The sequence below is a fragment of the Monodon monoceros genome, unplaced genomic scaffold (assembly GCF_005190385.1).
Source record: "Monodon monoceros isolate NGI ecotype Baffin Bay Population unplaced genomic scaffold, NGI_Narwhal_1 Super_Scaffold_19, whole genome shotgun sequence".
Classification (NCBI taxonomy): Eukaryota; Metazoa; Chordata; class Mammalia; order Artiodactyla; family Monodontidae; genus Monodon; species Monodon monoceros.
The window spans coordinates 58,454,957-58,480,112 of NW_021703775.1; the positions used below are offsets into that span (position 1 = coordinate 58,454,957).

Sequence of the window (25,156 nt, forward strand, 5' to 3'; positions counted from 1 at the left end):
GTGCGGGGCTTCCCTGGTGGCGCAGTGGTTGAGAGTCCGCCTGCCGATGCAAGGGACACGGGTTCGTGCCCCGGTCCGGGAAGATCCCACATACCGCGAAGCGACCGGGCCTGTGAGCCATGGCCGCTGATCCTGCGTGTCTGGAGCCTGTGCTCCGCAACGGGAGAGGCCACAACAGTGAGTACCGGGGGGGGGGAAAAAAAAAAAAGAATGTGTGTGCAATAGGAATTTTTCCTGTGGTATTTAATAAATATATATACATATTATTTGTACTTATAAAAATACTATGTGCAATGAAAGCTATGCATAAATATTTATAAAATAACTTTATCTAAGTAGGCCAGTAACATTTAATATTTTTCAATAAATTCATACATAAAATATATACATTAGTGCCAAATGGAACGTGTATTTTGAAATATGAACCCCTAGTAAAACTCTTAGGAATCTGGAGCAAAATTCAGGTATCTGCCAAAGGAAACTTCGGAGTAGTTGTCATTTGAAGAAAAGAAACGATGCTGGGTCTCTTATCTTCATGGACTGTTTTGCTTGTCATATTTCTAACATCACTTCAGCTGAATTTTGTATTTGACTTCCAACTTCGTGGCCATTTGACCTGCCAACTATTATTTTCTTTGAGGCTTTTAACACTCCACCCAAGTATTTTGCTTTCCAGAACAGTTGTGTCCGTTTCCTTTTCACTTCACCTTAATATCAGACGAGGTTTACAACATAGGCTTAATGTGCATCCTTCAAGGTTGCAGACAGACCCAGGGGCGTCGCTGTGATGACCTGAAGCTGATACCGCTCTGGAAAGTCAAGGTCCCCTGGAGGATCGCTCTTTGTGCCAGGATTTCCATTCAACCTGAGAGTCCCGGGGCTGGGGTCGGGCCCTGAGAGCCCGACTCTCCAGGGTTCCAGTCCCCTCCCCAGGCCGAACGTGCGGGCTGGGACCTTAACGACCGGAAAACACCGCCGTTTCCTGTCGCCTACTCATTCCCCAGGCCGAAGACTCGAGGAGGAAGAGACGGAGACGGATTAAGAAAATTAATTAACCGGGTCCACGTTCGGCCTCCGGGCGAAGGGGCTGGGCGCGCAGCGGGCGCAGGTGCCGCCCAGGGCGGAATTTTACGCTCCAGGGCCAGCCACTGCGCCACTTGCGCCCCGTCGCTCGTCCGGGGGCGGCCGCCACCCGCTTGCCCCAGCTTTAGGCAGATCTCTTTTAGGGACCCCGCGGGAGAGGAAACGCCTCCCCCTGGACTGGAAAAACCTGCAGCGTCGGCTGTTCGCTTGCCCCTGCTCAGCCAGCAGCCCCTGGCGTCTCCAGTGCGCCAAGTCCAGTCTCCGGGTTTTGGCGGCAGCTCCAAGGGGATCAAGCTGGAAACTGTCAGAACACGACCCTCCCCCCCAAACCGGGGCTTCGAGTGGCCCGGGGGCCCGAGGCCGGGCCGGGGCGGCGCGGTCAGGTGGCTTCTCTTGCCCGAGGGCCCCCCGGCCGCCGCGCCGGAGCCTTGCCGGGCTAGATCGGATCGTTGGGACGAAGAGAGGTGGGCGCACAAGGTTTTGTACAGGTGTCCGGGGTGCGGGCGGAGTCCCTTTGTCCTCGGGCACCCTGGAGCTAGCACCCCGGGTCCCTCTTCGAACCGAGCATCCCGAGACTTTTCTTTGTGCCGAGGGAGCCGAACGCAGCTTCTCGCAGGGAAGCCGCATCCCTGGGGGTGGCGCTGGGGCGGTAACGATGAAAATCCATTGTCCTTTGGGGGCCCGCAGGCCCGGCCGCGGGTGAACCCGGTCCGCCCGCTCCGGGCCGGGCCTCAGGTACGGCGGCTAGAAGGGTCTGCCTGCGGCCCCCGCCCTCCGCCCCGCCCTGACCCGCCTCGCGCGCCGCCGGCCCCGCCCCGCGCCGCCCCGCCCCGCCCTTCGCAGGTTCAGTACGGGAGTACGGCTGCGGAGCGCTCAGTCTAGCTTGCACCTTCTCTCCCGGCCGCGGTCTGAGAGGGCGGGGAGGGCAGCGGTGGGGCCCGAGCTGGGGGAGAGTTCGGAGACCCCGGCCTTGGGCGCCTTCACGCCGTCTCCGAGCGCATAATGCTGTGAGCAGGCGCCGCTCCGGCCGACCCGGCTGGATCTGCGCGTGGCGGGCAGGGACTGCGTGCGCCTTCGGGAACTGCGGCGCCCGGCCCCGGGGTCAGAGGCTGGGATCCTTGGCGCCGCTGGTGAGTTGCTGCCTGCCCATGGCTCCTTCTCTGCGCGTGTGTATGTCCAAACCGGCGGCCGTGGCCGCTTCCGGCGTGCGCGGGGGGCTAGGCTTGGAAATGCACAGGGAGCAGGGATACCTAGGGCATCCCCTTCCAGCTGGTGTCCAACGGATCAAAGGGGACATAAAGCAAACTGGGAGGGGTGCGACCGGCACGACCAGATCGCAGAGCTCCACCGTTTGTGCCCACCACTTTACAGGGTGAGGCTGCGCGGCTACACTGCACCCTCCGAGCTACTGACAGCCATTCTGGGCGCGTACTGCATTTTTCCATCTGAGAACAAGCCGCACATGGCTACCGCTCCCCTCCCACCGAGGATTGGCATCAGGGCTGCACAGGGTGCACGGTGCAGATCTGAGGTGGCAATACCCGCTGGGTGCCCTCTCCTCACTTGACGAGGGGCATTGTGCCTGGGGCTCCAACCTGCAGATCTGGCAGTCGATTTTTTTTTTTTTTGGTACGGTGGTTTCTGAACAACTGAAGTGTTTTCAATATTTTTTTCCCCTTTCTCCTTGAAACTAAGTGTCTTGACAAGTATCGGACATGTAAGGACGAATGGATCTGGCCATTTTTTCGTTATGGATTATTATACTCCATCCCCCTCTCGACTTCGGGAGGCATGTGTTTCATCTTATAAATAGAAAGTAGCATATTTTTTGGCAGGACCTCCTTTATACTGTACAGTCTGAGAGGTCAGTTTAAAAATAAATATGCACTTGAATGTTACATTACCGAGAGCCAGGCTGTGGCTGGGACAAGCTGCGTGGACAGCAGCATCAAAGCCGGGAGCGCAGCTGTGTTGAAAGGAGTAAAAGCCCCAGAGTGCAGCCCAAGCTGACAGTCAAGTAATTACATTTTGTTTAAAAAAAAAAAAAAGTGAGTGAATTAAAATGAGGGCGGGAATAGGAATGTCAGAAGGGTATTGCAACATGAATCTTTCCAGACCTGGTGTATTTGGGGGAGTCGCCGCTGATGCATGCTAGGTGGTGGGGTGGGAGGTGCTGGGTAAGGGGAGGGAATTTATGAGTGTGTTAGGGAGACAAAGGTTTCCTCCCCACCCCCCAGCTCTTAGGCTTCACAGTAGTATCCTAGAGTTTCTTGGGGGCGCTGCTTTTAAAAAAGAACACAAATCAGGAGAGCAGCAGATTTGAATAGGAAAGCCTTTCTTGGGGACTTCCCAGGGAAGCACGGGGAGACAAAAGGCTCACCTAGAAGCCCTGATGATGCCCCAGGGGTATCCCTAAGGCAATTTAAAAGACTCCTATAACCTTCTAACTTCGAAAAGATCTTTCATCTAACGACCAAGGAAATGCAGCTTCTTTTCTGGACAGTTCCAGAGATTCTCTTTTTGATACCAGCTAAGATCTGTTATGAGCTCTTGTGACAGTTAAGAATAAGCTACACAGGTATGTTTTCAGATTAGGCTGAAACACTCAGAGATAAGTTAGGGCAGTTGTGAAATGTCTGGCATTGTCTCATGTGAAATTAATGATAAAGACTAATAGTCAAAGAACCAAGGAATGGTTGAGAGTTCTTCATTAAGTCTCTTAAAGAATGTAGGTTTCCCAACAGGCATCACTCATTGAATAAAACACTCAGTACCAGCCTCTGGGCTCACAGATAAGAACATTAGAGGAGAAATTTGGAAGCCTTTCTGGATCCATGGCAGTTCCTGTTTTCCAGTGGTTATCATCTGCAAGAGATTTACATTATGAATTCCATGATTGGAACATGGTGCTATGACTGTGGCAGCAGCTACAGACATGAAATGAGATGAGCTCCCCCTTCCCTTAAGATCTGAGCAGTGAAATTCTGTTTTGTATCTCAGTGGAACATGTAAAGACAGCCAGAGTAATAAGTGTTGCACATTTTTTTGCTTTTTATTGTAAATTTAAACGTGGTGCAATATGAATAAATACAATGCCATAAAAATCATTGCAGAACTGTTCACACGAGCTGGTTTGTCCTACCTGCTGTCCAACTTTTCCTTTAAAGTGGTGTTTTATGTCCAACATGTTCACAAAAGCTGCCCTTTTTCCCTTCTAAAATTCGTGGTGTTCAACAGCATTGGGGATAAAGTTGTTTTAACCTACATCACCAACAGACTTTTACCAGGCCATAAATTTTTCACAAGCTCTTTGCCCAGTAGCCATAACATTTATCCAGAGAGTGGACTTCCAATTCATAACCTGAAAAACCTCTAGGAAGACTGCTCTGATTTTTTTTTAATTATGAAAATTCTTGCTTTCAGTCTGATTTTATTTAAGCTGGGCCTAATTTCTTTCTAACTAGAATCCTGTGTACCTGTTTATTCACTGATGGAATAAAAACTTAAATCTATTTTTTTTTTTTTTTTTTGCGGTACGCGGGCCTCTCACTATTGTGGCCTCTCCCGTTGCGGAGCACAGGTTCCGGACGCGCAGGCTCAGCGGCCATGGCCCACGGGCCCAGCCGCTCCGCGGCATGTGGGATCTTCCAGACCGGGGCACAAACCCGTGTCCCCTGCATTGGCAGGTGGACTCTCAACCACTGCGCCACCAGGGAAGCCCCAAAATCTGTTTTTTAAATGCAGTATGTTTGCCAGAGAGCAAGGACAGTACAGTCATTTGAAACTACTAGATTAAGCTAGCCACAAAATCTTTACCAAGCACCGAAGCCAAAGAATTCTCCTAATATATCCCACTGTTCCATGAATTTGTATGTCAAAGGTACTTCCTACATGGAGCCTGCCCTAAGTGCCAAGCCCTGTTCTTAGCCCTTTACCTTGAGTAACTCATTTATTTCTAATAATCACTCTATGAAGAAGGCACTGTTAATATCCCCATTTTACAGGTGTGGAAAGACCTCTTACATAATCTGCCCCAAATTACACAGTAAGGAACATACCTAAACATGCATATGCAGTTTAGCAACCCAGCATGTGCATGAATGATTGGCTAATTTTCCACAAAGATCAGCATCTTCTGCTTAAGGAGATGGGGAAAAAACCCTGAAGTTAAGAGCCTCTGAGGCAGGCTGTCTGGGTTCATATCTTGGTCCTGGCACTTAATACTTGTGTGACTTGGGGCAAATTACTTAGCCTGTGTACCTCAGTTTATCAGTTACAAAATGAGGATAATATTACTCTGAGGATTAAATGAGTTAAAAAAGAACACACTCAGAACAGGCCAGGTCCAGAGTAGACCCAATAAAAAGTTGATGCTTTCATGATTGCTTTTGTTGTTTCCCTAGGTGCTTAATACTTGTCTCATTTAATATTCACAACTGCTCCTTAAGGTAAATAGTATTGTTCTTATTTTCCAGATGAGAACACAGGCTCAGAAAGGTTTAGTAACTTGGCCATGGTCACACAGCTAAGTAAGCAGCAGAATCAGGTTTGAACTCAGGTCTGTTTGACCTTATGCTAAATAAATACCCCATCCTCACCAACAGGGAGGAAGGCCAGGGAAGCTATTAAATCAGACTCTTTTAAGGGTTTTTGGCCTCTGACAGAGAACTCGTTTCGCAGTACACTGCATCTCACAGTACCACCGCCCAAAGGAAGATGACAGTAATTGCCAGCCTTTGGGAATACCATGTGAATTATTTTATTTACTGAAGATAGTTCAACTCACAAGTATGGCCAGTGGTCATCTGCAGTGGATCCAGCATCAAACTGCTAGCGGTAACCCGAGCAGTTTAATTTATACCATAAACAAACAGATTTACTAGGAATATCAGGACCCAAACATGAAGTGGAGTTTAGTGTGTGGAACACATCCTTACTTTGAAGTTCTAGAGGTCAGGGGGTTGCAGGGTCCAATAACCGATCTGGATAGTCACCTCCTTGAGACTGGTGACCACATCCATGGTGCCTGGCCCTGCAGTCCCTGGCACTCGTGATGTTGCCCCAAGAGGAGCTAAAGCAAGATGCAGGAACCACGAGCAAGGTGTGCAGGAAGGTTCTGTCCTTGGCAGAAGTCGGGCCTCATTACAGTTCTAAGTTCTGTACATGCCCCAGACCCTGCCAGATAACCTTCTGGTGTGAAAGACAGAGCAAGGAGGCCTTTGAAACCTAGAGGGGTGCCCTGGATAACCCAAGGGGCCTGCCTGGCCTCCACTGCCTTTGATACTGTGGGTTTGTGATGAGCTGTGGGAGGCTGCTCAGATTGAAGTAGGCGTTCTGGAAGGGATGTCTTGGCTTGAAATAACCCAAGTTGTCTCAAAACCGAGGGCAACAGCGTTAGGACTGTTCACCTCCATTTGGAATCTCCCCTTTTCCTGCCCCCATCCTTTCAAGGTTACAAACCAAAACAGCATCCCACAAACCAGAATAAATAATATCAGTAGCCAAATAGTTCTACAGCAACAGTCAGGTACGTTCTTTCCTTTAGAAAAAGATGCCTTCCTTGGCCTTACTGTACTTCTTGAGTGCCCGGGTTCACCCAGTCTCATAGTGATGACTGAGTTTGACAGTACCTCTGGTGGAAGAGCAGTTTTTTAAATTAAAGCATACAGTTTTATAATACAAATCATATTGATATTAGAAAGTTTGCTATTTCTGAATAGCCAAGAAAACTGATGAGTTTAAGGGCTGATGAGTTCAAATTAGTATTTTCTTGATCAAGTCATGAATTAATAGTAGAATGCTTGAACCTCAAATTAAAAATTTTTTTAAACCTGGATTTTCAGTGGTTTGGGTTTTATTTGCATATTTGAGAAAGTCATCATTAACCTTCTAGCCTTTGATTCTTTGTTAGAGCGTTACAGAGATCACACACCTGCAGTTAGCTAATACAGCACCACCTCATGTGAACTCTGAGACAGGAATAGCATCAGAAGAGGATTCTTTGGGAAACCAGTCTGATGAAGGTCCCTCCCTGCAGGACTTTTCAGAGCATTGAATGTCGCTGGTACAGTGAATCTCCACACGGAGACAGTGTCTATCAAATCATTTTGCCCACAGAGCAGCTGCCAGGACTAGTCTAGCAAGAAACACTTTGGGAACCATCAAGCCAGAGGCAGACACCACCGGTTGTAGCCTGCCCTACAGAGCTGAAGAAACTCAAGAACCTTTTAGAGAACTGCAGGGTGTACAGGGCCAGAGACACAGGAATGCACTAGAAGATGCTAGCAAACACCCCGCCATTCTATTTGATAAAACTCATGCAGAATTAAGTGGAGACAATCACAGAGGGACTGGAGATCAGAAAACATAGGTTCTGGTCTTAGCTCTGACCCAGGTTGTGGAACTGTGACCTCTCGGGGTCTTATTCTCATCTCTAAGATGAAGGTTTTGGTTCTAGATGATTTCAGATCATCTCTAGCTCTAGAATCCAGTGAGCCAGGATCAGTGACACCTATTAGCATAGCAGTCTTACTACTATACTAATATGTAAAACCCTGCGTTAAAAAACAGACCTAGTGCAAATCTGGGCAGGACAGCCCAAGCCAACGTGGAGGGCAGAGAACTTCAAAGTCAGGCCTCTATTTAGACAGCTTACACATTTGGGAATCCGTCATGTTCTGGTGACAACTTGAAGGTCATATTTGTAGACGCATCATGCCAATGATAGATGACTGTGTGTTTAGTTGAAAAAGACCCGTTCTGTTCAAATCCATTATAATCATTTAGGCTACACACAACTTTTTAAACAAGCAAAGTCATTTTTAGGTAAAATGTGGCTTTGCCATTTCAGAATATATGTGAATTCTTTCCCTTTTTATTTAATTTTTTAACTTTTTTTTTTTGGCCAAGGAGCAGTTCAGACACGTAACATTGATTTTTAACACAGCAGGAGACGGGGGTAAGCCCTTGACTGGCCAGCTATGTCACAAGGTGAATCCTTGCCCATCTCTGAGTAAGTTCGGTCTGGGAAGATGTGCAAGGGGAAGGATGGGGGTGCAGAGGAAGCTGGTAGAAGTTCTCCAAGCTCTCTCCTGGCTCTAAACAGCTGTGATTCTGTTTTTTTGTGTTTGGTTTTTCCTTGTATCTGAGGCATTTTCCATAGTGTCTTGTACCTTCTCCTATTTTAACACTGATTGTGTTTAAATGATCATTTGTTGACCCTTGTGGCTGCCTAGACTACTGGCTCTTTTGAGAGTAGGGACTGAACCTAGTTTAGCTTGGCATTCATCTTTTTTACAATAGGACTTAATGAAAAAATGGACAATCTAGTCCTACCTGTGTTATCTTCTCTTAGCATTGTTAAGCCAGAAATCCTTTTCAGTTACCCAAGCTTAAGTCTGACCATAGTAAAATTATTCCTTCCCAGGCTACCAAATGTTCAAATTCAAAAGGAGGTTCCTCCAATCCTTTGGTTTTGGTGATAATGATCATCCAAGGTACTCTGAAAATCAGGCCACCACCAGAACTTCCTCAAAGTCTTCTCGGCCGGGCTGTTCCAACCTCCACTGAAGCTTTCTCCTGCCCAGGTGTGACTGTGGTGGCTCGGTACCATGTGTCTGCTTACAGCACAGACTGGGCAGTCCCGGTGCTGGAAGGATGAGCGTTGTTGTTTCCTAATGCTCACCTAGACCTCTCAGCCATGCCTGCATGAGCCACTCATCATTGGTGTGCTTACTGATCATCTGTCTCCATGCTGGGACATAGGCTCTGTGAGCACATCATTGCTGTAGCCTCGGTTCCTAGAATAGTGCCTGGCACTCAGTAGGTCCTTATTAGATGTTTGTTGTTGAATGGACATTGTGGAAGGTGAATGACTAGCCAGGGACTGGATGAAGTCATATGGAAGGCTCTCTCCAAAGCCTGCTGCTCGCTGAATGAATCAGCTCAAGCCACATGTCCCACTGTGCACGGCATTGCACCAAACTGGAAACTCTTTTCCTGCTCTCAGATGACTTCAGAGTGAAATGTTTTCCAAACTAATGTTGATTTTTGGCCTTACATAAGTTTTAGTAGAAGTTTACGCTCGTGGGTGGATTTTGTTCTGTATTCCTCTTAAGCCCTTAAGCTGTGGGCTCACCTGACAGGGCAGGTAGTGCCACTGCCGACATATCTCAGGGCAGTATGGGGAGTAAAACAGTGACTTCTTCCCAATTCCATTTTTTTCGCAGAATGAGGAATTATACAGTTGGCTGTCTGTATCCGTGGGTTCTGCATCTGCAGACGCAGCCAACAGCAGATCAGAAACATTGGGGGGAAATAAAAGTTCCAAAAGCAAACCTGAATTTGCTGTACACTAGCAACTATTTCTACTTTGTTTGTGTCGTCTCCTGCTAAGAAGACACCGTTACTATCTCCACTTTACAGATGAGCAAGCTGAGGCTCTCAGAGACAGTCACTGGCATTGCTTTGTACCCTTAATATCAGGAAAATGAGAAAAGATAATGAAAATTTTAAAAACTAGTAAAAAGTCTTTTTATTCTAAGGATAGTCTTAACTTCACTAAAAAGCATTTTTTTTCTTAAAATTCCCTAGAAGCTAGAACTCTAACATCCGTTTTCTTTATTAAGTATAAATAAATCTCAAACACAAATCTATGATTCTATTACCTGTCTGTGTGTACATGAAGCTTACATGCACATACCGGGGGCTGCTACTTGAAATGAGGAACACAGACTAGCGGGTATCTCCCCAAACTCCTCTCCCAGTGCAGGAATGCTCTCCCTCCCCTCTGGAATTCCTACCACAGTCTCAGGCTCAGCTGGAAAACTTCCTTTGATGGGCCTTTCCCATTCTTTAAGCTGATTAACTCAAGTTGGTTAGACTTCTTCCCATCCAGCCCCACCTGGCCTCTCCTTGAACCTTAATCACACACCTAATTCTTTTCTTGGAATGGTACTGATTCCCTCTCACCTGAAAGCTCACCAAATATTTAAAGAAAATAACTGTACGCCCTTAAATTTTTCTTCATCTGACCAATCATTGGCTGTAATTTTCCTAACTCAAAGGAGTCCCATTTGTTCTCAAGGCTGGAGGAATTGCCCTTGCAGATAAAGGATACATGTACATGTAAAGAAGTTAGCTCCGTGTCCTGTTGACAGAATTATTCTCTAATTAAGCTGGAGGTAAGAATTCCAGTTGTTCACAGGGCAGACACAAATCATTTTAGCCCCATCTGCAATCATATATTGGTGACTGCCAGAGACATTTTAAGGAGAAAATGGATATGGTTATTTTGGCAATTAGAATGGTTCCCCTCCTTAGCACTGTATTTCAGTAGATGTTCTGCTTTTTCATTTGGGATAAAGATGCTTTGTGCTTGCATAGCACTCTATGAAGATTTTCACACTCAGCTCTTATAATCACCTGAGAGATAGACGGGTTTGGGGTGATTATCCCATTTACACAGGAGGTAACTGGCCCCCATATGGTCTGGAGTTGTAAAAGAATCCTATAGGGCTGGCTCAACGTTTCACCCAGTTCTTTCCTCCCCTAAGGCCTAGAATAGCAGTGAGAGCTCTATCTACTGTTTTGCTTGCCCATGTGTAAATTCATTTAATAGGTGGTGTTTTTTTTTTTAAGTACTTGATCTGTGCTAGCTATACACTGATATTAAAACAATCTTTTTCTGTAGAATGTTCATTATACAGTTTCTTGCAGGTTCCCTTGTATATCTTGGGCTAAATAATCCAAGTTTCCCCTTAATCCATTTCCTTTTGAAAGGAGAGGTCAGGCGAGCAAGCTCATTGTTTCTCCTGGGCCTCATTCTTTAAGATTGGCTTAAATGTAACTAGTAAGTCTGCATTCCGGGAAATGTATTGTCAGATCTTTCTAGAGTCTTGCCTGTCTCTCTAAGACTCTATTTGCACATGGCAGTCATGGATGGAAGTCTTTTTCCCTTTGAAATAGCATGTCAACAAATATTTTTTGCCTTAATCTCAACAATCTATATGAGTCTGTAGAATTACTGTGGCTCACATTGATAAGCTGTTAAATTCTTACCCTGCACGGATAGAGAAAGGAAAAGAAAGAAACCCTTTGCCACAAGAAAATAGATGACAGCTCCTTGCTAGATGATTTTTTAAATTTATTTTCCTGTAGGAGTCACAGAAAGACTCAGATTGCATTTTCAGCAGGGCAGGCAGGGTTGAAGAGGAAAGATGTCAAGGCAATCTCAAACTTTCTCATTTGTTCATTTAACAAACATTTGTTCAGTACCAGCCATGAATTAAATATAGTCTGTCCCCAAGAGAAGGCAGCCTAGTGGAGTAGACATTAGTAATTGCAGTATAGTGTGAGAGTTGGTGGGTTTGAGGTATAAAAGGGTAGTATAGGCCTTGAGGACTGGCTGGACATGTAGCTGCAGGGTTGGGCGAGACCCTGATTGCTAAAGTGGGCCTCACAGGCTATCTTATCTCCAGGCTGTAAGGGTGGGCCTGCCACTCAAGGTTAAGGGAGCATTCTAGATGGTGCATTCTGATAGAGACTGAAACATAAAGTGGAAGATGAGGTTGAAGGCAAGGAGACAGGTGGGAAGGCCAATGCCCTTGTGCAAGAGATCGTGAAAGCTACAAGTGAGGCTGAGGCATGAGGCAGTAGGATGGACAAGAGGAGACAAGTAATAGGACTTGATGTGGAGAATGAGGCAGGGCGAGGAGTCGGGGATGACAGCTGGGTTTTGGATTTGGGTGACTTCCTGCCATTTACCGAGAGGGAAAAGTACAGGAGGCCTATGCTGAGGGCTGGCAAGAGGAGGAAAGATGGCAAATTCCATCAGGGGTAAGCTGAACGGGAAGTACCTGAAGGAAGCAACAGAGAAAGGTATGAAAGACTAGGGGAGAAAAGTCCAGTGCTTCTTTCTGTGAAGGACCAGTGTTTTTTAGTGTTTTGTTTCTTTGTTTCAATTTCCAATGGATTGTATAGGATACCTGGCACAATGAGTAGCTGCTTGGACCACACCCAGTTTCCACTCAGACCTGATCATACACAGCTCCCAGACTTGCCAAGAGTCTGACCAATAAGAAAAATCCACAGATCCGCATGCTTGATTATGTCATAAAGTTTCTAGAAGCTTACTTTCAATTTCTTTCCTTATCTCATCATGGACTGGCCTAGTCCATAGATCCACTTTGAGTAGCACTGGTCTAGACTAAGGTATGTACGGGCTGAAGACACAGATTTGGAAGTTAGCATTAGAGGTAGTTGAGGCCAAGGACAGGGGTGTGATTGCTGGAAGATTGTTGAAGGCTGGGCCATGGACAACCACCATCCAACCCCGTGAAAATGCCAACGTCTAAGGCAGAGGTTCAAACTTTTCCCATAAAGCATCAGTTTAGTGTTTTAGGTTTCGATGGCCACATACAGCCTATCACAGCGACTCAACTCTGACCTTGTCATTTGAAAGCAGCTCTACCAGTTTCCAGCCCTCAGCACTACAGGGAACGGGGGCCGGAAAATTCTTTGTTGTGGGGGCAGTGTCCTGTGCGTCATAGAATGTTCATTTAGCCGTGCCTCTGACCTCTGTCTACTAGATGCCAGTAGATGCCACCACCCCCAGTCATGAGAATCAAAAATATGTCTAGACATTGCCAAATGTCACCTGCGGGGGTGGGGGTGGGGGGGATGGGACAGAATCACCCTCAGTTGAGAACTACTGAGCTGAAGGTAGTACATTAAAAAATGAGCACTGGTGTGTTCCAATAAAACTTTATTTACAAAAACAGACAACAGGGTTGGATTTGACCCACCTACCATAATTTGCAGACCCTTGATCTAAGGGATGGGCATAGGGAAAACTAAAAGGGCTTATTCAATACAATTTAAGGGCCTCTTGTGTTTGCAGCCTAAGAGGAGGCTCTGTAAGTGATCCAGCATAAAGAAGAGACTGTTAACAACAGCGGCTCCTTTTTTATAGCACCTTTGCCTACCTTATTCTTATTGAGCTTACTACCTACCAGAAGATATCAGACCCAAAATCACAAGAGAACAGGAAAGAAAACAAATATAAGCTCTTTAGGAGCCCTAAGAAAACCTCCAAGCAAGGCAGTAATGAGCCTGGATTGCGTGAGGTGAGTTTGAGAATTTTTCCAGGAAGGAAGTGACTGAAGCAGGTCTTGGAGGATGTTATGAATAATGGTTGATGGTAAAGAGGTGGGAGGACAAGTCACATAAGGAACACAGGTTTCTTAGTTTCAGAAAGTCAGGAGGGAAGTCACGTGTCAATAGCAAGGGAACGGAGCCATTGTCCCGGCGAAAGCCTTGTGGGTGTACAAGGCGCCCCGATGCATGGCCACGATGCACGTGTTTCCTCTGGGAAAATAATTACCAGCACTTAACGCTTTTTTCTAAGAACAGGATATTTTTTTTTCTCCTTGAGACTCAGGGGCTTTTATTACCTCAAAATTTTAATCTCATGGCTTTTATTTCACATGAAGTCAAATCCCTTTTGAGATTCTTTGACAAGGGCAAAAATACTGAAAATTCCTAGTGAGTTGGAGAGGCTGGTATCTGGGACCATTTTATTCATTCTTAGTTAATGACAAGGTCAGGTTATCATCTCTGCCTCTCACTGATGTTGAGATCATAGTGTATCATTTCCTCTTGGTGCTGTCAGACTTCAGGACAGATAGCCTGGAATAGACACTCCCATTCTCAACCCACTTCCACAGCAGTCGTCACGTTAGTTATCAAATCAGCAGTGGTTAAAAGCACAGACTGTGGAGTCCAGCCATAGCTGAAATCCTGGCTCCTCCATGTTTATAACACAGTGGGGTTTGCCGTGGAAGTAGGTAGAGAATGCACTGGCCACTGCCAGGTTCCAAACATACCCAGTGTTGGTGTGATGCAGAGGAGCCCCTGCAACGAGTGTGGACGATTGTCAAGGGCCCTAGCAGGATGGGAGGATGGCATGGAAATCCCTATCTGTCCCTTCATCCTGTTACGGAAGGAAGAGTAGTCAAGAGACCTAAATTAGATGTGCTCTGAAGACAAAGGATGAAGAACACTATACCATATGTAGTATGAGTCAAGTGACCATAGTCTGAATTTCTGGACACCTGTCAAACCTGTTTGGATCACTTGATATTCCTATTGCCATAGTTGGAGTTTTTATAGAATAGTTAATGACTTAAATATTAGGGGTTTTTTTCTTTTTATTTTTTTGGTGAGCAGCTAAGCAACTTTACAAGTTATCTGATTTGAGCTGAGTTTTCAGATTTGAGCCAATTCCCAGCTGAATGTTGCTGACAACTTCAGGGTGAGATTCTCATCCTGTATTGATATTGTCCTTGCAGCTTCACAAACCAGGTCAGATCCATTAGTTCTAGAAGCATGGGAGCAGTTCACAGGAATGGTCTTATTTGATTCATATCCACCAGCTAGCACCTCTGCCTTGGTCCTTCTGCCCAGCCCTGAGGCTGAATCCCTTGTAAAACTCATCATGGTAAATGAGCCAGGCCCTTCTCCTGCCTCGTTATAACTGCCAGGGCTCCACATCCGTCTTGAGTCCTCCTCAATAACTCATTTTAATAGGGAGAAAGGTTGAAATGGCCTCTCTTCAAAAGTGCAGGGTTGGTACTTTGAGGTGGATGCTCTGTCTTCCAATTTTGCTTCTAAAAACCCTTTCAAACAGTACAATTAGATCCTATAAATGTGAGAAGTGTATGCACATTAGCAGTGAGTCTCCCATATGGTATTTGTGGGTCTCTATATAATCAGGGTTGTAAAAGAAAAATAAATACAAGCTGTAGCTGAATCATAAACGAGAAGTCCCTTTATAAATAATTGCGGGTTGAGATGTAGCATAGACTTTGAGTGGGTCTATAAAATAGTCCGCTCAGTCTGGCTATAAGTTCATTTGCATGACAGCCAGGCGGCTGGGAACTAAGCTAATGGCGTTTTATAGGCTTGCAGCATATAGCTATGTCCTCAGTTCAGATAATATGGGGAGAGGATAAGAATCTAAAAATAGAAAAGGCATTTTTTATCTTCTTGTGGGTGGAGTAAAACAGACTAAAAATATGAAAAGCATCCCTTCAGGATGCCATTTACCAGGGTATTCTCTGGTTACATTTATTTCTGTCTTAGATTTTCATGTAAGTTCAATGTTGAATCTCTAGTAGTATGATTTTTTTTTCTCCTTGAATTTTAAAATACTTTGATCCAGAGACACACTCCTACAGAGGTTTGCAAAAGGATTGGCATGAGTTCCCTCATCGTCATAATATTTTAGTATTTCTGATACAGAAGGTTGTCTGGTCATCCCTATATTAGTAATAACTGCTGTCTTCAAATGGAAAGTCTTCTAGGAAAAGTCTGAGTGTTTTTTATGGGTGAGTGTGATGTGGAGCCATAAGGAAATGAGCAGTGATAGTTTTCTCCTGTGGGAGACTCAAAATGAATAGGGACGAGACCCCACCCACTGTGCACATCTCAGATGCTCAGGGGCAAGGCCGCTGCCCGGTGACATCCTCCATGCATGCCCGGTACACTGCCCCGTTCCCACAGCAACCCATTCCATCTTGCCAGAACCCTGGGTTCTCCCTTAGAGGATCCAAAAGCTGTTTCCCTGTAGCTTCTGCTTTTGTAGCCCTAGGGCCTCTCATACTGAACAAGTTAATCCCTTTTCCACTGCAGTTCAGTGAATCCTTCAGATCCCTGAAGATTCATTTTCCCTCAGTATTTGAGTTTTCTTTAAGCTGCTCCGCCTCACCTTCTCACGTGTCCTGACGGAGTCCCTTTGTCTCCCTGTTGGACTCCTGGGAACCTGTAGGAACATGTTCCAGGTCACCTTTATCCCTTTAAAGTGTGAAGCCCAGGGTGAAATACACTTTTCCAGGGCTCATCGCAGTGGAATTGTCTCCCCTATGTTGGCAACGAAGAGCAATACCCCAGAGATGGTTGTGGGTGTAAGGGGTGGCGGGTTCTTGGCCATGCCACCATCCTTCCCTGGGACTGTTGCCTCAGGCACAAAGGAGGAATAACCAAGTATTTTTGCTTGGGGCCCAGATGGTGCAGCGGTGCTGCATCTGGGTGCTAGGAAGAAGGGCATGCTGATTCAACACTGAGACAAAGCGAAAAGTGATACGAAGTTAGGGGGTCTTGGAAGGACGTGACAACTAAGCAAGAAAGGGGAAGTCCAGTGCAGACTCACTTCCTGCAAGCTGAAGAAAGGAAAAGGCCCACAGGTCCCCCAGGACAGCCACACGCACACATGCCTCCCCCACACCTGCCCTGTTTTTATGCATGCGTGTTTTAGATTAACATTGCAACCTATTGTGCAGGATGCAAGAACTTTTTTATCCTCTCTGTCCCCTAAGAATTAATCTAAAAACAATTAGTAGACAAACCAAACATTCCTTTCTTAAAATAAATGGAATTTTTAAAAATCTCAACCCCTTTGTTCTTTTCAGAGCCCTGTGAGTTGCCAGTACTGTCAACTCTGGTCATCCAGGGACTGATTTTTGAGTGTGTGACTTTTTCATAGCCCTTTGCTTTTCTCCCCCACCTCCTGGCTGCTGCCCTGTTTTGGTCTTTTCAGCATCATTCTCTTTACCAAAAGGATGATAAGGAAATGAAGGGAAGGGTGACCACTTCAGTTGTTTTCTTCATTGAATTATTATTTCTGTGTTGATTTCTCTTGTTAACACTGTCACTTATGCTTAAATCAGTCACATGTAAGAAACTGGAATTGTCTGGCCTGGTACAGGAATGACCACCTGACACTGCCTTTCTTATCAAAACCATGCCTTCAACTTCCTCCTGAGTCCTTTTGTGTCTTGGAACCCTTGAGCTTCTCACAAGTTCCTGTGAGTGGGGGTCTGTGCCTTTGCAGCTGGACTTCTCGCCCACACATCTGCCGGACATCCTCTCTAACCTTGATAGACGGTGACAGGCGACTGACTGGGGAGTTGAACCCTTTTGTTGGCCAATCTCTCCTCTCCAGTGCCCAGGAGCTGGAACCTTTGTTTTCAGAGGAATCTATAATTTCCAAGATGAATATTACCTCAAATGTCATCTAAGCCGGGGAAGAGGAGCAAACAGTGATCTAAGAACTTCTGGAGAACGGGATCAGCAATCTTGGAGAGTTCAGATTTCAGGGTCAAGGGCAGGGTTTTGAGAAAGGTCTACACATAGGATGGTTTCTTTTTCTCTTTTTCTTTCTTTCCTTTCTCCCTCCAGTCCTTCATCCCTTCCTCCCTTTCTTCCTTCCTCTCTTTCCAAGACGGTGGGAGTGGAGGAATCATGGCAATGTAGGAAAGCTGGAGAGCAGGAGAGTCCCAAGTGTGGAGAGCCGTTGATGGTGGTAGAGTCCTGACCGATACGCAAAGGCTGGAAATGCTCTTCATTTGGATCATGGAACACCCAGGAGGGCTGGCTCTCCAGTTCTAGTCAGGCCTGTAAGCCCTTTTGGTTTAGCTCTTCCTGTCTTCTTCTCCTGCTTCCTCCTCCTGGGTGTCCACCTGACTCAGGCTCTCCCTCTGATTTATCCCTTGCTCTGTCTGCTACCACGTGGGTCAGCCACCAGCAGCCTCCAGGAGCCCAAGTCTCCGTTTCAGAAAATGGTGAGGAGGGACGGGGTTTCGTGTTGTGGCCTTTAGGACCATTCCATCATAAAATGCTGCTCATCTGCATCACCACCATCTCTCAGAGAAGGAGCTATACCCCTGAGCCCCAGTACCTCCACCTGCCTGTGCTTCCCTCCACATGGGTACCCTGCCACCCACACTTTCCCCAGCATCCTGGGTCTCTTCCCTCTTCTCATTTCCTTCTGACGAAAAACCTCTTCTGACACCTTTTCCATCCTACAATTACAGGCTAGTGGAGCCTCTGGTGAAGGCCTGATCACCACAGAAAGGAATGATCTGTCCCTTTGACAAGCTCAGGTGAGATGAGGCTCAGCCCTCTCGTGAGGCCTTCTGCCTTAAGATTTTGGCTTTTGAACCCACTTTCCCATAATATTTTTTGCATTATGATCAGTGACTCATGGGTTCGGTAGACTTTTTAGGACCTACGTATAAAATTGTCTCTGCAGGAAAGTGCAATCTGAGCCTGAAACAACCCTCGTACTTATTTTTTTTAAATAGCTAATTCATGCACGTAGTTCAGAAATCCAAAATCATGAAAGGATGTACAGTGAAAAGTTTCTCTTCCACCCTTAGCCCCTTCCATCTACTTCCTCTCCCCATGGGCACCTCACCATTATTTCCTGTGTATGCTTCCAGAGAAAGCTTATCTACATACAAGCCAGTATAGATGTTATCTACACACTTTTGCACTTCTTTTTTTCCTTTGAAGATATATGTCTTTGAAGTTCTTTCTATATCAGCATATAAAGAGCTGCTTCATCCTTTTCTAGGCCTGTGTAATATTCATTTGTACAGATGCACCTTAATTTGTATAAACAGTCCTCTAAAGGTGGACAGTTAGGTTGTTTCCATTTTTTTTTTTTTTTTTTTGGCCGCACCACGTAGCTTGTGGAATCTTAGTTCCCTGACCAGGGATTGAACCCGGGCCCCCAGCAGTGAAAGCTCCATGTCCTAACCACTGGACTACCAGGGAATTCTCAGTTGTTTCCAACTCTTGGCTGTTATAAAGTATGCTGGACTGACAACACTGTATATGTATTATTTCCTTATTTCCCATATACGTAAATTGGATAAATCTCTGTTAAGTGGAATTCCGGGGCCTAAGGAATGTGATTTGTAGTTTTCATAGATACTGCATTCCACTGAGGTTAGACCTGTGCATGCTTCCCCACCCTTATCAGCCCATCGTGTTATCACATATTTGTATCTTAAAGAGGCTTTGGAAAGAACCCCCTTCATCATTTGGGAGCTGACTGACTTCCCAGGGAGTGTGCTCCTTAAATGGCAAGACCCCAATGTCTGGAGCCCATGCCCAGCCACTTGGCTTAGTGCCTAGTAGCCGTGCGGCCTTGGCAAAGCCTGTGCCTTGATGCTTCGTCAGTAAAATGGGGGTGTTAACATGGGTTCTTGTGAGTGAGCTAGAACACACCGAAGGTTGGAACAGTGCCTAGCACATAGAGGCGTTCTCAATAAACATTTCTTGTCATATGACACGTTGGTGGTTCCCAGGAGATGCACACATACCCTCCCCAGGACCAGGCACTTTGTTCCCAGTGAACAAACCACCCTGCAGTTTCCTGCTTTAGCAACAGCATAGAAGTTGTTGAGCAGTCAGCCTGGGGCATGGCTGTCCACTGACTGATAAGCCAAGGAGCCCAGAACATTCAGAAAGCAGAAAGGAGGGGAGGAAGCAGTCAGGGTATTGGATTGTCTCTCCCAGGATCAAGCATGGTTGCCCCTGAGCTGGAGGAGGAAAGATAACAGATAAGATAGATGGATGGGTCAGAGCTCTCAGATATTTCCCCAGCACCATATCACAAACATCAACTTGTCTAAAGTTGTAAAACTGACATTTTTGCACCAAATTCCCGTTTTGTGTTTTTTTTTCCTTAAACTTCCAATGAATTGGAGGGCTCTTAGCCCTGGCACACAATAGAAATTCAATACAAATTACTGTTTCCAAAGTCCTAGAAGCCTCCATCCCTGTCATGCAGTAAATACTATGTAAATATTTGTAGAAAGAAAGAAAAATGCCTTTTAAGATTTCTCCTTTCTTTTCCCACTCCTGAGAATCTACTGCCTGCAGCTTATCTAGCCTCTGCTCACCAACCCTTTTCTTACTTTTTTCTTTGTTTTTTTGTTGCTTGTCTCCCACCTTTGCATCCACTCCACTGACATAAAACCCAGCTTCTACCAGGTCGAGCAAGCCTCTGCCGAGGGGCCTGCAGGGCCCATGGCCATGGCTGTGGCCAGGCAGGGACTGAGGACTGGGCCTTCCAAGTGTAGCAGGCATACCCTCTACCTTTTCTCCTTGCTTTTGCTCCCCAATATCCCCAGTTGCTGTACAGGTAAAGGGTGAATGTGAGTGATCCAGTCAGAGGAGCAGAGAAGCACTCTAGCTGCATCTTCGTGCTATTTTGGTTTTTCTAAAGAATCTGAAATGAATGCCATGCCTTGGTTCTGGCCTTGCATAACCCTGGCTCCACCAGCTGACCACATGCAGCCCTCACATGCCTTGGAGTTGCAGTGGACACACTGTATCTTTCCATGGCAGCTGCCCTCCTGGCCTTGTGCACTGAGGACACAGCTCCAGTGGGCAGCTGTTCTTCGGGGTTGCCCCCCACCTTCTGCAGGCCCAGCGCCCTAGCTGCTTCTGCAGGTGGTCATCATACTGTGCCTAGAGGGGCAGGGAGGCGACACCAGGCACCCTGGGTGGCAGGGGCCCTGGGCTGTTGTGCACTTAGAGGGGAAGGACATTGATGTTTTAGCACGAAGACCCAGGGCTTCCACTTCTGTTACTATTACAAGACCCAAATTAGAGTTAAAACTATGAGAATGTCAGACTCACAAGCATGTCTTCCCATGCTAGGGTTCCCCATCTACTCACTTGGTATCAAGCGTCTCTTTTAGTAACATGGTATCTCTGTGCCTTCCTAATCTGAAGTGGGAAGGCCGACCCACCAGGCACCTCCGGGGAGTGTGTGGTCTTATCTGACAACTTCCAGGGTAGCCTGCACTGGGTGCAAACCCTCATGCCACCTTGGCCTCCTCCCCATTCCCAGAGCCAGGGTAGGGGTGGTCTCTCCAGCTCATCCTTCTCTGCCTCCTCAGGGCTGGGTGCCTGCCACTTCCCAAACAGAGCTACTTGTTACCTGGCTGGAGCAGAGTCCTCACCATCTGCCACAGGCAAATGAATTTAAAACTGTTGCTGAAAGGAAAGAAATATGGGGCAGATGTAGACGGCCTCCAGCTGCTACAAAGCAAATGTGGCTCTCAAGCCACCATCTAACCCAGCCCTCGGAGTATTTACTTATTTATTTGCTCTGCGGCCAGGGGGAGGAGAGCCCAATGGGAGAGGTCACAGCAGAGCCATTTTAGGAATTCCCACAGTGGCGAAGGGTTTAGCTTCTCCATGTCAGCTGATGTGACTGAAGAGTTGGAGGATTATTTTCAAGAGATGAAGAGGTTCTCATCTGTAAAACGAGAGCCCCAAACCTTCTTGTAGCCCATCACTTCTAATTGTGTCATATAGCATGTGCAGGGAGAGTGTGTTAGCTTTCTACGTGGGTAACAAATTACAAACATAGTGGCTTACAGCCCTACCTGTGTTCTGTCTCACAGTGTCTGCAGGTCAGAGGTCCAGGCAGGGCTTAGATGCATAGTCTCATCAGGCTGTAAACTAGGGGTCGGAGTTATGGTCTCATCGGAGGCTCAACTGGGAAAAGATCCACTTCCAGGTTCCCCCAGGTTGCTGGCAGAATTCATTTCCATATGCCCTCTCTCAGTGGCTTACTTTTTCAAAACCAGTAAAGGGAGCCTCCCTCCAGTCTGCTAAAACGGAATCTTTTATAATGTAACCTAATCAGGGCTGTGACATCTCATCACCTTGTTTAGAAGCAACTCGCAGGTTCTACCCACAAAGGCATTAACACCAGGCAGCCACTTACTTGGAACCCTGCCTACCACAGGGAAAGGATACAAGCTTATCAGCAAATGTTTCTAAAGTATTCTCAAGTGAAGACCCAACCTATTATGTATGATCACACTTTTCTCTTTGAAAAAGAAGCAGTTTTGTTCTTTTCCTTCCATTTCAGAATGTCGCCAAATCCTGAATTTTATTTTTTGCTTTTCACAATCTTTTTTTTTTTTTATATTGGAGTATAGTTGATAAACAATGTTGTGTTAGTTTCAGGTGTACAGCAAAGTGATTCAGTTATACATATATATGTATCTATTCTTTTTCAAATTCTTTTCCCATTTAGGTTAAAATCCTGAAATTTCTGACAGCCCCGTTCTCTATGCCACAACTTGATTCCAGCTCCAACTTCCATAATGGCTTTATGTTACTGAGAAAGGGTGTTCCTTTTTTTTGACTTCCGAATCTCAGTTTTCTCAACTGTTAAGAATGCATTTTCACTGAGATTTTGCTGGATACTAGCTTCACTGTCACTTAGTAAATGATATTTCCAGTTCCTTTCCTTATAGGACTTCATTGTATTGCATTTTTATTTATATAAAGAAGTCAATCAAGAACAAAATATTCTTCGTCTTGCTAGTGTGAACACCATTGCAAGAGAGAAAATATATTTTAAAACAAATTCAGTTGTGTCTAAGGAGCTGAAATCACTCTGCTCATGTGCTGAGAGCAGTTCTTATAACAGAGGAAAAGGACTAAAATCTCAGACGTATCCAGAAAATTGTGTCCATGACCATGTTTAAAAAGTGCTGATGTCATACGTTTGGGTTTTTTAATCTCTCTTTCTCTCCCTTTTTTCTTTTTTCCCCTGAAGTAAGACTAAGATTAGTGGACCCTTGTTAAGATCAAAGTTTTTATCCTGCTTAATGGAGAGAAACAAAATAAAGTTTGGCTTCAGATGGGAACTGGTCCTGCCATTATTTACAGGCTCTTGAAAAAGTGAAAAAGTCAAGCCCAAGTGATCCCTGAAGGGTCAGCTAATTATAACCTGCTTTGGTTTCTCTTCCAGGTTTCTCCATGCTGTGGAAGGGACTGGCGGATGTAACCGGCTCTCCAGAAAGCCCTGCTTGGCTGTAAGTCCAGGAAGGCCTCTTAGACCTCCATCTCGTTTCAGAGCCACTTCTGAGCTACTTGAGAAAAATGATGTGACAGTTCCTATCAAAAAGGATATTGGGAAACATATAACATCTGTGAAGAAAGTCGCCCTTTTCCCCTTTTGCAAAATCGACATCCTCAAACTCCAAAATGCCAGCCAAGACCCCAATTTACCTGAAAGCTGCCAATAACAAGAAAGGAAAGAAATTTAAACTGAGGGACATCTTGTCTCCGGATATGATCAGCCCTCCCCTTGGAGACTTCCGCCACACCATTCACATTGGCAAAGAGGGCCAGCACGATGTCTTTGGAGACATTTCCTTTCTTCAAGGCAACTATGAGCTTCTACCTGGAAACCAGGAGAAAGCGCGCATGGGCCAGTTCCCCGGGCATAACGAGTTCTTACGGGCCAACAGCACCTCCGACTCCATGTTCACAGAAACGCCCTCTCCGGTGCTCAAAAACGCCATCTCCCTCCCAACCATCGGAGGGTCCCAGGCACTCATGTTGCCCTTGTTGTCACCGGTGACATTCAGTTCCAAACAGGAGTCCTTAGGGCCGGGAAAGCTGCCCCGGCTTAGCTGTGAGCCGGTCATGGAGGAGAAGGCTCCGGAGGAAAGCAGCCTGTTGGAGAACGGGACGGTCCACCAGGGGGACGTCTCGTGGGGGTCCAGCGGGTCCGCATCCCAGTCCAGCCAGGGCAGGGGCAGCCACTCCTCCAGCCTCTCCGAACAGTATCCCGACTGGGCGGCCGAGGACATGTTTGACCATTCCGCCCCGTGCGAGCTCGTCAAGGAAAAGACTAAATCAGAGGAGTCCCTCTCTGATCTCACGGGTTCCCTCCTCTCCCTGCAGCTCGATCTTGGGCCCTCATTTCTAGATGAGGTGCTGAATGTCATGGATAAAAATAAGAAACAAGACACCGCCGGCTCTTTTCATTTGGGGTAAAAGGTATCATAAAACAGAACAAAACAAAACTAACCACAAAGAGAAGAGCTTCGCCGGCTATACTTGCTATCATGTGATGGGTTTTCTAAAATAACTTTCCTACAAAATATTTTTTTACCTGGTATGCCCTGTTTGCAAAAACAGTGAAAAAAAAAAACCTGTCCTGGCAAAGAGAGGAAGTGAGTCAGAACCCATTTTCGGCGGGCATTGCTGATGTACAGCTCACATTTTTTGTTTTCAGACACATAAGAAATCTGGCTTGGCCAGGACTGGCACTACTTATGAAGGGCTGTGCCAGTCACATTAAGGACCTTTACAGTACTCTGGCATTTTCTGAGCAAGAGGAAGTTAAAATTTATTTAACACCCACGCCTTTTTTCTAGACTCTTTTCTATATTATATCGTTTGGGCTCACCATAGCAAATTCTTCAGTGTTAAAACTTTTCTGTGTTTTCACATTTGAACAACTTTATGGGTTTCGGGGATTTGCTTGTAGCTCTTATATATCTCTATATATTATATCTATATTGCGAAATTTTGACTGTCAGCTACATGTTGGTAAGACACAAGCACAGTATTACTGTAACTAAGTTATTTTTAAAGTTAAAATATATTTTTATGTGCCTTTGGCTCTTTATTGCAGAGTCTACATTTTATAGGTACTACATCAAATATGGTCATTTGACTTTCCATTGGGATTCCATTCTAAGCTGTGTATGTGTATGTTTGGAAAAATGTATTCATACTTAGCTTTATTTTTTTTTTCTTCATCTGTTATCATACTTTTCACATCAGCCAACAATGGATTGTAAAGTGTAAAGGCACAGGTTACTCACAATGCTTCTGCAGAGACTGTGGGCTACACCACATAATGTTATTTGGAAATATGGGTATTTTAGTACAGTACATACTTGCATTACATAGGTACTTCATACAACACAATAAAGAGTAAATGTTAAAATCAACTTGCTTGGTTATAGTAATAAACAAAAACATAAGACAGTAATTATATTTTCTTCAAGTCCAGGGCTAGAAAAATTGCTTCTGTAAAGTGTACGTGAGCCTTTAAAATAAGGTTAAGAGGTGATTTCCACCCACTCAGTAATTCTGATTATTGCCCAAAGGTTTGAGATTCTAAAAATAAGGCCCCTCAATTTTAGGAAAAATGAACATGTGAGATGAGAATTTTTTTTTTTAATTCAGCACTGATGCCAACTTCTCAAAAACTCATTTCTGTGAATCTCCTCCCTTACTTTAACACGGCAAACTCGTGCAACCCCAGCCCCGTCCCTACAGGACAGATGCTTCCATGCAGCAGGTGCCATATAGACAAGATTAAGGAGGCCAAAAAAGAGGGCAGCAGAGCACCTTGCCCCCAAGAAGACAGAGATGCCCTGAGGATGTTGGTTAA

General features: G+C 45.7%; 1 protein-coding gene across 2 annotated transcripts; it reads left to right on the forward strand.

Moving 5' to 3' along the window:
• The first annotated feature begins 1,394 nt into the window (after positions 1-1,394).
• Positions 1,395-24,706, forward strand: CDC42EP3 (CDC42 effector protein 3). 2 transcript variants are annotated; one of them, XM_029231401.1, is made up of 2 exons: positions 1,395-1,547; positions 22,712-24,700. In XM_029231401.1, exon 2 carries the CDS (start codon positions 22,948-22,950, stop codon positions 23,743-23,745), a length of 798 nt encoding a protein of 265 aa, XP_029087234.1. In that variant the 5' UTR covers positions 1,395-1,547; positions 22,712-22,947; the 3' UTR covers positions 23,746-24,700. The 2 variants fall into 2 exon arrangements, with proteins under 2 accessions (XP_029087234.1, XP_029087233.1); XM_029231400.1 differs by lacking the exon at positions 1,395-1,547 and adding an exon at positions 1,919-2,213 and having other exon boundaries at positions 22,712-24,706.
• The last annotated feature ends 450 nt before the right edge of the window (positions 24,707-25,156 follow it).